Source organism: Pygocentrus nattereri, chromosome 23, assembly GCF_015220715.1.
Source record: "Pygocentrus nattereri isolate fPygNat1 chromosome 23, fPygNat1.pri, whole genome shotgun sequence".
NCBI classification, from domain to species: domain Eukaryota; kingdom Metazoa; phylum Chordata; class Actinopteri; order Characiformes; family Serrasalmidae; genus Pygocentrus; species Pygocentrus nattereri.
In genome coordinates, this window is record NC_051233.1 from 7,395,069 (window position 1) to 7,412,990 (window position 17,922).

The 17,922-nt window shown below is 40.4% G+C and overlaps 1 protein-coding gene across 1 annotated transcript in view; it reads right to left on the minus strand.

The window, feature by feature from the left end:
- eng (endoglin) overlaps window positions 1-17,922 on the minus strand; it is an 85,251-nt gene that overhangs the window by 38,366 nt on the left and 28,963 nt on the right. Inside the window, exon 3 of the mRNA XM_017702892.2 lies at window positions 15,439-15,584. Coding sequence (XP_017558381.1) covers window positions 15,439-15,584 — 146 coding nt within the window. The remainder of the gene's footprint in view (window positions 1-15,438; window positions 15,585-17,922) is intronic.

The following is a 17,922-nucleotide window of genomic DNA, read 5'->3' on the forward strand; positions in this document are numbered from 1 at the left end:
CTAGCCTGCTGATATGGTATCCCATGTGGTTGTTAAGTTATTGCTATGCCTTTACTGTGTTATCCTAATTGGTTGCCAAGGTGTCACTAGGCTGTTGCTATAGTATCCCATGTGGTTCCTAAGGTACTGCTAGGCTGTTGCTGTGTTATCCTAGGTGGTTGCTACTGTATTGCTAGGCCATTGCTACGGCATCCCAGGCATTTCTATGATATCACTAAGCTATTCAATTGAAATATTACATCAAAGCAACCATAACAACTCTAGAGGAGAAGATAAGGAAAGCAAAATAATAGAAATACATCTTCTGCACAGAGATCATTTCAGTGTATGGTGTTAATTGTTATAGCAACATCTCAGGCTGCAGCAATATGTTATCACTATCACCACATATCACAGAAGGCTGTAATATGCTAATTGAGAATTCTAACAGATCGTTATAGCACCTGTTAGCAGTTCTGACTTTAGAAACCAATTTTAATAAATTTTCTCTGGGAAACAGTCTGACACAAACTATAAAATATCTACATTTAGAGTAAATAATTTAATTCAATTTGTATTTATTCTGTATGAGAATGTCAACATTCTGTATATGTATTCAACCTGGCCACAGGAGCAATGAAAGAGAGTATTCGTGGGCCCAACATACAGCCAGAGATCACCCTTCATTTGTTTAATTTCCAGTCAAAATGCATATTAAGTATATTACTTGTTTTTCAGCATCAGAAATAAACAGAAAACCCACAGAAGCTTCAACAACTCCATAAAATATCATATTTTTCCTGTCTCTTTTTATTACAGCTCCCACTCTCATTAGGAGACTATCTTTCAGTTCCTCGAGTAAATCTGTGGACACACCTCCAAAGTTCAGACTTAGAAGCTGGTTGATCATTTTCTGAAGTAATCAAACACATTCAGTGATGCTGAGGTCTGGACTCTGGGGTGGTCAGGCCATGTTCAGCTGCTTTGTTGGATGTGGCCGTCTCCTTTTCTCAGTGAGGTTCTTCTTGAACAGTTACACATCCTTTCAGACCCATAGCGCTGAGTTGTCTTCTCACAATGGAAGGATGGACAGAAGCACCTGTGGATGTTTTCAGATCTGAAGCAACTTGATTTTCTCCTCTCTCTCAAAGATGAAAAGTACTATTTATTTAAGGAGGACAGTTTTGGTGGTCTTCCAGGTCTTGCACAGTTGTTTTTCACTTATTTCCCTTTGATATCCCCCTTTCTTATGCAAGTAGATTATCTTATATTTAATCTTCTCAGAAATATCTCTTGAAAAATGAACGCCTTGTAGATCATGGCTGACTAGAAATGTAATAAGTGAGTGCTCTCTGACTCTTGTACACTCTTGTACCACAAAGCACAGAACCTCGCCAGCTGTATTCAGACTGTATCACAGCAAACAGAAGTCAAAGCTGTGAACTGCAGCTGCTGGTAAAGCTGCCCTGACGTAGAGCCCAGCACTGAATAAGCAGCCTCAGATCCACAGCCACTGCTGCAATGACGACTGTCGGAGCTGTAACACAGTGAGCCATTCCACATCCAACAATCCAATCTAACAACTCAATTTCTTCGAGAACACTCACTAGATAATCCCACAGCCCAACAACAAGAGCAAAGGGGGCTTTGGTGTCACTCTCCTGTGGCGAACCTATTGACAAGAGCGGAGCGTGGCCATATTCTCTTATATAACAGCACATCAGCACAATGGGAGAGGGAGAGGTATGAATTTTTCATGGAAGAATAACCACAGCTTCAGTTCATTCTGTGTCCCTTTACAGCACTTGGAGAAGGTGAGATGAGACGGGATGAGAGGATTGGGGGTTGGGGGGGTTGGGGGGTTTAGGCATTATAATATTGTTTCTGACTCCACTGAGGCTTGGGCCAGTTTTATAGAGACAGAAGGCGGATCTTTTCTGTTTGACTGAACTTAGTGACTCTAGTGACTTGTCTTATCTGGACAAGTTCTTTTACAAATGTGGCAGACACAGCTGTATTGTAGGCCTGATACTGTAGGCCTACTACACGCTTTCTGGCCGCTTTAATGGAAACACCTCCCTTGTGGCTTCACCTGCTGGTACAAGGTGGGCGTATCCAATAAAGTGGTCAGCAAGTGGAAATACAGGGGAAGCTTTCCAAAAAAAAGTAGACAGCAAATGGAAGTAGAAGGTAGGTGTTTCCAATTAAGTGGACAGTGAGTGGACGAACAAGGGAGGTGTTTCCACCAAATGGCCAGGGAATGGAAGTAGAAGGTTGGTGTTTTCAATAAAGTGGCCAGTAAGTGGAAGTAGAAGGTAGGTGTTACTAATAAAATGGCCACTGAGTGGAGACACAAGGTAGGTGCTTCCTTAAAAGTGGCCAGCAATGGACAAACAAGGTGGGTGTTTTCAATAAAGTGGTCAGAGAGTGAAAGTAGAGGGAAGGCGTTTTTAATAAAGTGGCCAGTAAGTGGAAGTACAAAGTAGGTGTTTCCAATAAAGTGGCCAGTAGTGAATGAACAAGGTAGGTGTTTCCAACAAAGTGGGCAGTGAGTGGAAGTAAAAAGTAGTTGTTTCCTATGAAGTGGCCAGTGAGTGGAAGAACAAGGGAGGTTTTTCCAGTAAAGTAGCCACTGAGTGAAAGTAGAAAGTCGGTGTTTCCAATAAAGTGGCCAGTATTTAAAAGTAGAAGGTCTGTGTTTCTAATAAAGTGGCCAGTAGCCAGTGAGTGGAAGTAGAAGGTGGGCCTTTCTAATAAAGTGGCCAGTGGCTGCCATACAGGGGCTGATAGGAAGGTCTACAGCACTAATTCATTATGAAGGTGGCTGAGATGTAAGCTTGTGCCAGAGTGTCCATCTGGACTGAATCAAATGAAGGCCATTCCAGCTTCTGAGACTATGGGCAGGCAGGGGAGGGGGGGAGGGGGGTGGTATCTGGTGAGACTTCATCCTGCCAAATCCACTCCTAATCTCCGCTAACCACAATGTAAACACTCCCACCTGGAAGACTCCTATGTAATCTTTCAGGACCCCGGCCAGGGCAGGATTTTGCACGGATCCCCCTCCAAATATTTGTCAGCCTCGGGTAGAGAACAAATTACACGCGCTAGGAGTAAAATTAAATTAATATCGGATGAAATATGCATTAGTTATAATGAAACCGAGCACTGTGTGTGCTAATGAGGTACGCCTCGGGTGGGGAAAAGGAACTAGTGACGACTGCAGGTAGAAAGAGTGAAATAATATTGAATAAATAAGCGAATTTATACATAATGTTTTTATTATTAATAAAAACTCATAAATGGTAAATAAATACATACATAAATTGCGAGTTAATATTTAAATGAATGCATACATAGCTTCAAAAATATAAACAATAAATAAATAAATAACATGTTTTCAAGCTATTATTACCAAAGTAGGACTTTTTTCCCTCTTATTTCTTACAATGGCCTCCTGCTCCACTTTACTGCACTTTGAACACTTAATAAGGAAAATGAATTCATTTAAAAATCTAATTACGACAGACAGAGAGGAGTTGAAAGCGGATTTTTTTTTCTTTTTTCTGACTGATAATCCTCCCTTCTGTCCTGTTAGCTTTCTCTCCTCGCTGTTTCGTCTGAGCAGGAGCAGACTGCTGGAGAGTGGAGGGGAAGACTTTCCCTTTTTTTTTCAGGCCTTTTATATTACATTGATTTCACTGCTGCTGGCTGGTGCATGCTGGAGCCCACCACTGAGCTAATAAAGGCTCGCCACAGTCAGCCCCACAGCGCCGCACGCTCCACACATGCTCTCCCTGCACACTCCGCACATACACAGCAACAACTGGGGCAGCAGTGGTTTGCCATCAACAGGTCATTAGAAACGCTTGCTGGGGCAGCAGGTGGGAGATAAGAGCAGCAGATGCTGCAGGAGAATTTGAGCACATAGACAACTGAAATACAAACATATGATATGATGGTAATTAACTGGTATGCTCTGATCAGAAACGCGAGGGAAATGGAAAGTCAAAGAAAACGGAATTTCTTGTGATTGCACTGGTGAATCAATTCCCAGGTGGTTACTAGAGTGTTGCTAACTGGTTGCTATGGTATGTCTGGTGGTTGCTAGGCGGTTGTTAAATTATTATTATATAGATTATATTTAGATTATTTGCTTGGGTGTTGCTAGATGGTTGCAAGGGTGTTACAAGTGATTAATAGGGTGATGCTAGGAGGTTGCTATGACATCCCAGGTGGTTGCTGGGGTGTTTTTAGGTGGTTGCTGTGGTATCCTAGGTGTTTCCTAGTGGTTGTTATGGTACCCAAAGTAGTTGCTAAGGTGAGGTTAGGTGGTGTCTATGGAGTTCAAAGTGTGTTGCTAGGTGGTTGATATGTATTTCCCATAGTTGATACATAGTTGTTGTGGTGTTCCAGGTGATTGCTAAGACGTTGCTAACCAAATGCCATGGTATCTCTGGTGCTTACTAGATGGTGGCAAGAGTGTAACAGGTGTTTGCTAGGGTGTTGCTTGAAGGTTGCTACGGCACCCCAAGTAGTTTTTAGGCTGTTTGTAGATGGTTGCTGTGGTATCCCAGGTGTTTCTTAGTGTTTGCTATGGTATCTCTGGTAATTTTTAATGTTGCTGCCAGGTGGATGCTATGGTACAAGTAGTTGCTAGAGTTATAGTATTCGATGTGGTTGCTATGGTATCTCTAGTGGTTGATAAGGTCTTGCTAGGTGATTGTTATGGTATCTCTGAATGTGTTCAGGATGGTGAGAAGAAGAAAATGCTAAACCAGCTTCTAAGACTGAACTTTGGAAGTGTGGAAAAAAAATATCCCTGCAAATTAAATAAGTGAACACATCCAGTTACTGTTCATTACAACATAAAATGAAGCCTTTGCAAAGGTTATGGTACATTTTCTGATTCATAATTTTATGTTCTACTTTTTCCCAATGTGTTAAACTCAATGTGTAGATAAATATCACTTGTACACTAAACTCGAAAAATGCTATTGCTCTCCATAAAGGTAATTTATTTTCATATTTTAAGATGATGATAGACATACATTCAGTCATATGAGTTCCACACGATTGACCGTTACAGTTTATTACCAGCGTGTGCTCATAATAATGGAGATTTTTGTGCACCAACATTCAGCAAAGCCAACATTTGGAATTGCACAGGCCGTCTGATCTGTGTTGGACAGTACATGACGGCTGCTCGGTTTGATGCCTGGTCAAATGGTCCCAAAGGTCCCTCTGTTTTTGATAGCTGGCATTTTTTATTTCAAACTGTTCGTCTGTGAGCACTCACAGTTATCTCCGAGCTGGAGGCCGGCTTACATTTAATTAGTCTCGTAGGAGGCGGGCTGTCAGACATGCCCACAAGTACAAAGCCCGAAATATAAAAATATAAATATATAAATAAAAACCACATACTTCTTAGAGACTGCTTTTACTTTGCCCATTTAATCAGGAAGCATATACTTGTGCATAAAGAAGAGCACAAAGAGAATATTAGAAGTACAGCTTGAGGTAATGGAAGACAAGTCCATTCAGCCTTCAGCAAATTACTCTACTATTACAGCAGAATCGTGAACTCTGTCAATGTGAAAATGATGCTAATTAGAAGGACTATATTTGCTACAGCTAAAGAGACTTTAATGAGGGCTAGTAAGGATGATGCTGGATTTGAAAAGCTCCAAACATCATGACATGATATTGGGAAAATGTCTCTCACTAACATTAATAATAGGCCTATCATATGAACAGGACCACTGAAGGAACAGTTTGGTCAAAAATGTACAAATTCACAAATGTACTGTTATGTAAAACTTTCATCTTAACCCCAAATGCAGAGTTTGGTGCCTGAAGTCTACTTCTTTGGTTTTGCACAAGGCTAATGTAGCTAAAACATATTGCGATTAGCAATGTACAGACTACATATCTAAAAATCTAAGGCTGCTTTCACATTACCAGGTTGAAGTGACACAAATCCAAGCTTTTGCCCTAATGTGATGCAGATCTGATGTCTTCAGATCAAATCTAATTTTTTCAAATCCCACATGAGCCACTTTCATATGTGGCCCTTTGTATCTGGTTCATGGCCATGTGACCTGAATGTGATGCTCAGATGTGCATTTTTTCTCCTGCACGTGCGCCATCATTCCGCATTACTCTGGCAGCAGCGCCAAACAAACGTTAAAGCCTGTAAACGGTGGAAAAGCAGCTCATCTCACCTTTTTCTCCTTCGTCTGGCTCTAATAATGAATCTGAGAGCTGATCAGAGTTAATGATCTTCTCAGCGAAGCTCGTTCTGCTTGTTAGTTTGTGCTGATGATGCAGTGATTCAGTCACATGACGTTACTGAGTAGGATGTGCGCATGTGGGTCATTTCAGGACGCCGGTTTGTTCACATTAATGAACAAACGTAAATGAGCGCGATCAATTTTGTCAGGGAGATCAATATGAGCAAAAAATCTGATTCAAGCAATGAGGCTTATAATGTGAATGTAGCCATAAACGTCTTTTAAACCATGGAGTGTTGTAAAGGAATCTCTACTAGACCTATTTTTGTGCTTTCAGACATTTTATCACGTGAAATTACTATAATGTATAAACAAGGACAAAAATGAAGTGCATGGCCAAAAACAACATTCTTTCCCTTAATTTGTGTCCATTTTAAAAAAGCTCAATCATGTTTTGAGGCAACACCTGAGTGAGTAGTCTGGAGAAATTCCAGTAAGCTGGTAACTGTTTGCTGTTAGCTAGTAAAACGTTATTTGTTAGTAATTTCCACAAATGAAAGAAAGTAATTTGCTGTGATTTATTAACGATGGGCCAAAAAATAAATTTCATATTAAAACAATAAAATATAAACTCCTTTTTGCCATTTATTTTTTCAAACATCTGCGCAAACATCTGTAATTTGTATGGTCTCCGAGCTGATGGGCAGGTAAACCTGGTTTTGAGGCGACAGTGTGGTGATTTCAACATGCAGTTACTGTGATGCTAATTGCCACTGTTTAAGCTTCCATGACTCTGTTAGCTACATTAGCTTCATAGGTTCAGTGCTAAACTACAGAAGCAATCTTCAGACACCACACATTTCTTGGCTGATTGCCAACACAATAAGGTAAGCCGTAAAAATTAGATTCGATTTTTAAATGAGATTCCAGGAAGATTCCAGGAAGATGTACAGTCATGCTCAAAAATAAAGTCGAAGGTGTGCTGCGTTATTGTGATGATTAATGAAGCAGTCAGGTTCCTGCATCTATATTTAATTCCCAATTTAAAAGGACAATCTGAAGTGGACGGAAACGGCCAAAACGGAAAGAACAAAAATCGAGTGAGGCCTTAGTGTTGTTTACAGAAAACAGCGCGGCCTACCTGGCCCAGCCCGACTCTACCTCACTGCACTCGGCTCGAACAATGCACCTCCTAGCGCCTGAGCATTCACCCTTGCTATTTTTGTTCCTGTGCTTTCAAGATACAATTGTTTTCCTTTTGCGCCATTTTTTTTTTTCGAGTGCACTTCTTTTTTTTTTTTTTTCAAGGTTTTGCTGATGCATAACGGTTTCCCGTTATTCTTTGCTTCTCCCTCCTCTAACCCAGGTCGGCTCCACTGTTCCAGTCTAGGCTCGTTGCCAGGGGCCCGAAAAAGCTGCCAGAGAGTGACATCAATGAAGGCTGGAAGCGCCGCCCTTTGAGCTCAGTCTAGCCTTAGGCCTCTTCCTCTCTGGCCCTTAGCAACCAAACAACGTACACAAGCAGCAACTAACTTTCTCTCGCTCTCTCACGCTCGCTCTCTTTCTCTCCCCGCACAAAACAATGCGGTGGCTTCCTCCCGTGCGCGCCAGACATACTTAATCGGTTTTTATTTAGGGCTCATGTTTAGGAGTTTACGCTGCCCGTCAGTTTGGAGACACTTGTTAATTACAAATCAGCGGATTACATTTGACAGACGAACCAGGTGCAGAAATCACATGTATATTATTGACAGTATTAGCGGCAGTGCTAGCTTGAGAGGAAAGCCAGTGTTCCCCTTGTTGTGATGTCAACACTCAAACCTTTCAGGCGTTTAAAAGGCTCGTATAATGAAAACTGCATTTTTCTCACTTACTCAAAATAGAAGTTTGATGTAAACACTGTTAAGGTCTCAAAACGTACAGTCCATATTAGTGGAAACTGCATTTTTAATTCCCTGTTTCTGTGATGTCACAAAAAAACAAGACATTTACATCTACCCACCTAGTCAGTCTTCAGCAATACATCTCTGCCAGCTCATGTTGAGGTTTAAAGAAGTGTTTCAGACTGAATTGCTTTTTTGGATGTGGTACAATGGAGGGCAGCCAATCAGTACACAGCTCATTTCCATATGTGAGCTAAAAGCATGGTAATCAAAATGGCCCGGGACGAACAAATGTTGACGAGAAAGTGAGTTTGATAAACTAAAGATACTTTGATTACCATGAAGCTAAATATATCCAACGAATAGCACATAACTGTTTTATGCTAACTAAACATACGCAGGCTTTTTTTTTTTTTTACTTTACTGATCCGTCCATATCCATGAATCCATTCTGTCTTAGCTACTGGTGCTATGCTGGACAAGCTTTACAGAATGTTGTCATCACAATATGAGTATCTTACATCAGTGTCATTAAATGAGTCATTCCATTTATATACAATGCTTATAGTTCTGCCTCGTACCCCATCTTACTCAGTACGATTCTGCAGACAAATATTTTTGGACACTCCTCTTATATTACCATCATACAATAATCTTAGCAACACATTAGCAATCACCTGCGACACTGTAGCGATGGCCTAGCAACCACCTGGAATACCATAGCAATGACTAAGCAACTCATTACTTTTACAGCATTTGGCTGTAATTTGTAATTATTTGATCATTTTACACAGGTAGGCTGAGGTGGTGTTATGAGTCTTACCCAAGGACTATTATTGGTATAGTGTAGGGGGCTTGAACCCCAGTCTACAGTGTAGAAGGCAGAGGTGTTAACCACTACACTATACCATCCAAACTCCTTAGCAACCACCTGGAATACCACAGCAATGACTTTGCCACACCTTAGCAACCACGAGCAATACGACAGCAACAGCTTAGTGACATCTTAAAAACCACCTGGTGCCATTGCAATGGCTTAGCAATACATTAGCAGCCACTTGGGATACCAATGTAATGGCCTAGCAACACCTTAGCAACCACCAGGAATAATAAAACACTTTAATAAGCACCTAGAAATACCATTGCAGCATCCTGGTATCATCTTAGAAACCACCTGGGATGACAAAGCAATGGCTTACAAACTCATTAACAACCACCTAGGATTACACAGCAATGGCCTAGCAACACCTTAGCAACCACCTGGGAGACGATAGTAATGGCTTAGAAAAATGTTAGCAACCACCTAGGACAACACAGTAATGATCTAGCAACACCTTGGCAACCACCTGGAAGTCCATAGTAATGACCTAACAGCACCTTAGCAGCCACCTGGGATACCATAGCAATGGCCTAGCAACACCTTAGCAACCACCTGGGTTCCATTAGGAGCAGCCTAGCAACAACTTAGCAACCACCTGGGATACATTAGGAACAGCCTAGCAACATCTTAGCAACCACCTGGAATAGAATAGCAACAGCCTAGTAATACCTTGGCAGTCACTTAGGACAACATATTAAAGGCATAGCATCACCTTAGCTACTGTCTAGTATAGTATAACAATGACTTAGCAAGTATATGTTAAATAAGATTTTTTTTTCGTGCAATTTTAAGCCGTCTTAAAATCAAACTTTCCCCTTATAGTTCTTAATATTGTCACTTATGGCAAAACATTGCACAAGTCACATATTCAGTGAATATCCTGCAGCATTGACCTTAAAACTCATCACTAAATCACTATATAACTAAATTTATGTTGAATGAATTTTTTGCCAGCGCTCTGGGAAGCTTGTCCTATCTAGCAACAGTTGCTTTTTGTGGGCAGAGCATAAACAGACCGACTGAAACATTCAAGTTTACTATCATTCCAGTTTGTGTTCATTAATGTCAAAGTGTCCCTAAACTAGGAAAGAAAAAAAAACATGCTTTTCTTTATCTCCTCCACACAAATATGAGGCCAGACTCCAGAACAACTGCTCTCTCTGTTCTACACGTCAGCTGACACAATGCAGGAGGCCTTGCTGTGCACTTGAACGTCATGACCGTTCTCCAGCCATCCACAAATACTGCCACAGTCACTGGGGAACAGGATACGCATGCACTCTGGAATGCCCATGGCTTCTTTTTTCTCCTCACGAGCCAAACTCTTTTGTGCTCCTGCGGCGTTTTCGTGTTTTTTTGTCTGGTGACCGGCGTCCGCTGCCAGGCTTTTTCTCTTAATGCCATTTCAGGCAGTTTTCATTTCCTTCTGACCCCCTGGAGAAAGAGCGTGAGTGGGGGAAAAAGCAGCAGTGTTCCTCTGGGTTTCCTCTGATGAATTCTGACCTACTCCGGCATCTCTCTCCGCTTTCTCAGTCGATCAGGGCGAAGAAGAGCATCTACAGATAAATTAAGATGCTAAAATCCCCAAATTACCTCATTTTAAAGGACCCATATCATAGAAAAACAAAACTGTGTTGCGGTGGAACTGCTCTGGAGTGATGGACTCATAGAAAGTAATACATTTAAAGTAAAATAGTAAAATATGTGGGTTTTTTTCTTATATTATATTATATATACATGAATTTCCATAATTTATAATAAACGGATAGATTAAGATCCTAATATTCACCTACCGCCCCATTTTAAAGGGCCCATATCACGGAAAACCAAATTTGTGTTGCTTTTTTTCAAATAAAGGAGGCTGAAGTTATATGTAAACATTATTAGTGCGTTCCAATCGGAAAGCTGCTGTCTAAGTAAAGGCAGCATTTGCACACTCCCGAGACAAGTGCTGCCCCATTCGGAAGGCAGCATAAGGCAGCGGCCTTCTAAGGTGCCTTATTTTGACCAAATCTGAAAGCAGCATCACATGTATTCTTGCCGGTGAAGGCAACCCCACAGTACTCTTCACCTGCTGAGAGTTCCCAGAGCCGGTTTATGAGTTCTACACGTTCTCTAAAGATCCATCGCTCCGGTCTGATCAACATGGTGAACAAAGCGGCCGCTTTTTGCCAGTTGAGGAGTTTACAGATGTAAGTTATTTCTTCATTTCTGTCTTTACTGTTTAGATTAACTGTTTTATGTGTGTAAAGTATTGACCATATTTGTGTTTGTAGATCTCTAGAAATTGTTCCTGTGGTGAAATTCTGGCAGTTTGCTTGTCTAAGCAGGTTCATTAAGGTGCATGAGGACAGAATGAATTGAAATGATTCATAAATTAATAGTCACGATTGTCTGTATTTATCTGGGCTGCTGAGTCGAGTATGTAATGATAGATATGACTCTTTAAATCTTCCTGTTCTTCATATATACATTTCCACAACAGTGTCGATGCAGGAAAACAGCTGCTGCAGATTGAGAGCCGTCCGTTTACGCCGAGATGATCCACCGTTAGTTGGAGGTGAGTGTAAGCTAACGAGCCGCTGCGAGTAAACAGATAAAACGTCAACAGCGCAGTGAACGTTATGACCAACTAAGGTTCCTTTTTGCTGTCCAACAAGAGAGCTGCCTTTGAAGGAACACACTATATATCCCAGTCCATTTTGAATTTTGTGATGTCACAAAAACAACACATTTACAAACAGTATGTCTGCTAATTTAGTCCATAGCAGTTTAACACCACCCATTTAGTCTTAAGATGTGTTCCAGCTCCGAGTGCTTTCTGAACAAAGGACACAGGACAACCAATCTGAGAAGAGTCTATTTGCATATGTCTTAAAGGCACAGTAACTAAAACAGCGCGTTTAATGCTAAGAGAGTTATGTGAAATGAATTAAGGTCATTTCAGTAAGCCTGCTGGCATGCTTTGGGAATAGTGCTGTGGCTCCCCACAGAGATACACTTTCTCTTTCTCACCCGCCCACGGTAACCTGAATCACCTCAGGGAGCCGTTTGCCGCTCAGCTACATCCGGCAGGCGCTGGGGCTTGCAGCGCCGGTCAGTCGAGATGTCCCGAGCGTTTGCATTGGGCCACATGGGACAGCTAACACTGCTGGTCATCTGGTATCAATCTTAACTCTAGAGAGCTTTGAGAAAACAAAGTCTGCCCCTCAGGAATGGCGCAGTCTAAGCAAACATTTGCAGAGACAGTTTGTTTAGACACTCGGATCGTGGGTATTAGTTTTGGGAATTTTGTGAAGAGTTGTGATAAAACGGCTCAGAAATGCAAAACACAGTTACGCTCCAAAAATGATCTGAGCTGACGAATTTCACAAAACAGTATTTTCCTAGCTAAACAGATCTACACAGATATTTCAAAGTCAGTGCATAAGTCAGTGTTTGAAACGTAAACAGAGTCATTCAGAGTGGTTTAATGCCAAATGGTTCGTTATAGGGACTCCGATTTCTTCACAGTGGTGGAAATGGGACACAAATATCTGTCTACAACATAAATATAGACATTTTATTTACTATCCAAAAGCACCAGTGAACCTACACGAGTCTTCTGAGCTTTTATATGGAATGTTGATGAAATAATACGTTTTCTTTGCAAGTTTACCCGGCATGCACCCCTTCATCATTACTGTCTTCAAAAAAGAGTTTTAAAAAGTCTGAAAACTATTGCATAAAAATAATGTGTCAGACATCAGGCAGTGAATTCATAACCATTTCATGTGATAACTTTCTTTGAGGGAGCTTTTAGAGGTGGACGTCTGGTTCCTATCACCACCACTGTGAACAGTTCTGACTCAGTAGGTTTTCTAGAACAGAGCATTTCACAACCCTGTTACTACTGGATAGGTCTTATGACTTAAGTTACAGAGTTTTATAGAGAACTCCTTTGTGGAATTATGTGTATGAGATCAGTATTAATATAGAAACTTAATTTAGACACTTGCATATAAATAAACATATATACTCTTCCTAGGAGCATTTTCTGTGTAGGAGGAAAGTAAAAACTTACAAATATATTTCCAAAAGTTTGTAGACACCATTTTTTTCTGAAATAAACACTATTAATAGGGTGTTTCCCCCCCCTATTAGTTTATACTAGATGTTGGATTTATGCTGCGAGGATTTGATCTAGCATTAGTGAGGTCAGGTACTGATCAGGTCAGTTTTGGATCATTTCAACTCATCCCAAAGGTATTGGATGGAGCTCCATCCCTCCAGAGAAAGCAGTTCCCCTCTAGACCATGCTTGGCATCAGGGATGGGCTCATGTCCAGGTGCTACAGCGCATCCTATTCTATTGTTCAGTGCCTTTTCCATGGAGATAATGTCTGTGTCCATAAAGTAGCTGATATGACTAACTGCAAGCACTGTCTGGATACTTTTGGATATGCATAATTAAGCTTAAACAAACAGACAGAATAAAGATTTTCTCACCAAACTAATGTTAACCTGTGATTAAAGCAAGCATCAGCTAGATCAGTAAAACTCCCAGCACTGGGCTGTGGAGCAGTGGAACTGCTCTGGAGTGATGGAGCTCCATCTAATACCCAAAGGTCCCCAACTTTTCGTGATTCACAACTTATTATTGATGCAGAACTAATAGAAATTACTACTTGCTTTCAAAGTATATATATTGCTTCAAAGTATACATATTGCTGTTGTCAGAACCTTGTATCTCTAAAATTGTAACTTTACAGGAGAAGGAAAAGACATTTACTTTTAATGTAAGTCAATGGAACCAGACTTTTTAACAAGTAAGTTTCGTCCATTTCTTTTGGTCCTTTCTTCATGAAATTTACACCTAATATAAAGGATAAAAGACATTTTCAAATCGTGTAAAAAACTGAAAAACTGCAAAAATTAAAAGATTTTTTTTCTGACAGCAGTGTTATATATATATATATATATATAAACTGTGTGATGACATTTGAGTGTTATATATGTATGTATGTGTATATATACACTATACTATATGTGTATACATATACTGTGTGATGACATTTGACCAGGGTCACCCAAACTTTTGCATGCGGCTGCATATATCCTTTCTATAAGCTTCTTCTTTAGAAGGTATTAATATTTCACCTTATATTACCCATATTGAAAAACGTAAGTAGGCTCACATGAACTGGCTGATCAGAGAGGTCCATATTAGTCTAAGAGAGGATCATATTTGTTGCAAATTCATTCATCATCAACAAAACTAACTGACCTTCTCATTAGCTGTGTTTCCATTCTCCTCTGTGGTTGTAATAGTGGACGTGGCATCAGAACAGAACAAACTGCACTTGTTTTAAGTTGGCGTGACTTACGGCATGACTGAAGCCCTTAATGTTAACAGTACCAGTGTTTACTGAGGCTGGCATAGCTCACTGTTTCGCAACTCTTGCATGCTTTCTAATCTTGCATGCTTTCCTTGCTGTGACGCATTCAGTTCAGCTCATGAAGTGCTGAGCTGATGATTTGAGCCATATGTTGGGAAAACACTGAAGTGAGCAGTAGACCAAAAAGTGGAGTTAGGAACGCTACATTCAACAGACTTTACTTGTTTCTTTAAACAGCTGACCACTGAACCTGAACATGGACGTGAAAAGGCATTTTCTAATTTACATTACTGACATTCAATGAGAACAACAGTGTCTGCATGTTCCAACCAATGAGTGTATATATCATATATATTATATTTACAGTTAATGGTTCAGCTCTTCTATGATTGTAGGCTCTCACTCTTGATCATACAACTCATGGTTTCTTGTTACAATGGAGCCTCTTGAGGGAAACTGGAGCTCCATCAAGCTGTTGCTTTTGTCAGTTTGCTGCTCATTTATTTATCCATAGTTCTACTGCCAGCACTGTCCACTTTAGGTGCTGAAAGTATTCATTTATATGCTGTATGTGAGTGAGAGGCCTACAGCCTCAGCCTGCATTACAACGGATGTTTTAAAGGGTCAAGCTAAGAAGATGCACTAATTTCTCTTTGTTTTTCGCTCTAGTGGTCATACATGTGGCCAAGTCTGTCACAATCATAAAATTTTAGCTGAGGATGAACTGCCAAATAAATGACTGAAATTGATAAGTGAAAAGTGTGTTCATTGCATCTATTCATCTACTGTAGAACAAGCCTAAAGTGGCTAAATTGTGTGACCCGCTATTATTATTACTAGTAATAGTAGTAGTGGTAGTAGTAGTGTTGCTAATACTATTACTATTACATTCCACTTGCTATTATGGCCTTCCTCATTGTCCAGTGTAGTCTACTAAAGGTGCTGAAGGTATCGCTTCAAAAGCAGTTTAATAGCTGAAATTGAATGATAGACAGATGGTTTGAAGCACCAAATTAACTTCACTTGGACAGCCCTAATTTCAACACATCCCATTTATTCTATTTATATGGGAAACACAGACAGACTTACTGGTTGCGTGTACTGCAGGTTGATAATATGCACTTCTTCTTTGTTCTCTGTGGAAAAGCTTGACCAGCACCCTTCCGCTAAGGCCTCCACAGTGATCGTATTTTGGGTCCCATAAATGTCATCTAGTTTACATATCGAATAGGTATCTGAAAAGAAAAAGAAGGGTTATGTAATATTCCACAAAGACGGACAAAAACAGAATTTTGGCTTTTAGCTGGCTGCCATTTCATTTTTAGCTATGCCAATGCCTTTTTCGTCACTTGAATAGAAAACAGCACGTCAGAAACTACACATGCAAGTATGTTTGACATTACTTAACTACCCGACACAGTTTGAGGCAAGTGCTAGATGTTTTTATTTCATTATGTATACAAGGATAACTTCTTTACTTGTTAGCTGCATTAGCCTAGTAGCTCCAGCACAAGACATAAAAAGCAAACTTCAGACACCAAAGATGCTGGCTGACCATCTACTTTTGAGGTAGTGGGGAATTCTGTATTTATTTTGTTGGTCAAACTATCACTAAAAAGATTAACAGTGCTTAGTCACTGGAAAAGAAATGAGGAATTCTGTACTTTCCCAAGGCTGGGAAGTGTCAGGTGCTGAGCAATGACTGAGCAAAGTCCACACAAGGCAAGAGGTAAACAGGTCATTAGTGGCACGTTTACAGCAGTATATCCACTCTCAGAAAGAGAGAGTAGACGCGAGGTCTGCTGATTTAATAGAAACTCAGGAAAAGTGTCTAATAAATAATCTCCAATAAATACCGACCTCAGACTGTTAAGACGCAAGCGTCTCACATTGTTTTGAAATCTGAGAGTCGTCAAAATCATTTATTTTCTTTATCTGTGTCTTTATTCGGTGCCCCCAGTGAACTATCCCTGTCAGTGGCCAATAAATATTACTCAGAAGTAAACCGCGTCCTTCCTCAGGAAAAAGGGTCAGGTGTCATTTCCTAGCCAATCAGCAGTGGGCTCAGTTCTTGGGCCTGGTTGAAAGATGGAGGGTTTGATTGGCTAGTTATCCCTAACCCATGGCACCAGCAGGCAGGCGGTGTTATTGTTCTTGGTCTTGGCCTGGACCTGCTGCTGACCAGGCTCGGACCGATGCTCAGACTGTCTGTCTCCCAGACTCTGATTTGTCTATTTTTCTTTCTGTCTGTCTATAAATAGTCAAAGTTGTCTTTACTTCTTCACTATAATGGTTATGCAAGTCCCAGACCTGCTACGATCATGAAATTTTAGCTGATCTTAGCTGAATAATTGCAATTAATAATAAATATCAATACTTCTTCTATAAAGAATAATGAAAATTTGGGGTAAAAAAAAAATATATAAACCAAAAAAAATTACATTATGGAATGTGATGCTTTCTTGGTGGGATTTCCAGCACTGTGGGAGCTGGTCACAGGTTGGAGAACCACAGAGAGTCAGTCCTGCAACAGAGGAGGTGCCCAAAACCCTCTTAGAACCCAAGCTGACCCATAAGCTCTGTTATAGAGACAAAACTGGGCCTCATCTTGAAGAGTGGAGGGTGCAATACAAAATGCAATTATTATACACAGTAACTATGAGGGCACTTGTGCGATCTGAGGGCAAAGTGGAGGCTCAAATCTGCTGAGAAGCCTGCTTACACTGGAGAAATCTGCAGGCTACCTTTATTCGTAGGCTACATCTGTGTCTTGTTTTGAAGCCCCGCCTCGTCGTCATGGTTTCCAACTGCATCCTGTTTACTTTGTATATACCTATATGTCCTTTGCTTCCGTTTGTTCTTTTGCTCTATAGTTAGTCGGGTTTCCTTTTAGCATTGTGTTTTCAGGTCTTAAGTTCTTCCTCTCTTTCAACTCTTTACTCTCCTATGTGTTCTTAAGGTTTTTCAAGCCTTCATGTTTAGACCTCTTCTGTTTCTGCCCTGCCTTTGTCATATGAGTAGCACTGCAGTCATAATAATTGATAAGATAAGATAACATATACTATAGAAAAAAATAAATAAACAAGGCGTCCGTTAGCAGAAAAATATAAAAAATAAAAATAGAATTAAGAAACTATATAAATTTACAGTTTACACATGCAGTTGTATGGATATTGCACATTTCTGAGCAGGTAATGACTGGATTTCGCACAGAAATTGTAGATATTGCACAGTAATGATTACAGATATTGCACAGAACTTGTGTATTGCACTTGTACCAATCTATCAGCAGCAGATATTGCACATTAATTAGAGGTAGGATAAGACACCGGTCTATGTGGTGTGTTTGTGATAGAGTGAGGTGTGAATCCATAGTGTGCTTAAGACAGATGGGAGTGTCTGAGTCTCTGCTTGGGGAGGTTTTGATTGTATAACTGGTGAACACATAAATAAAAGAACTTGTTACACTGTGCTCATACAGTTCAGTTCTCCAGAGAGGAAGTTCTCCAGAGGGTTTCGGGGCCTTCAGGGAAGGCCTAACAAATTTAGTTAATTTGTACTTAATTGAATCAT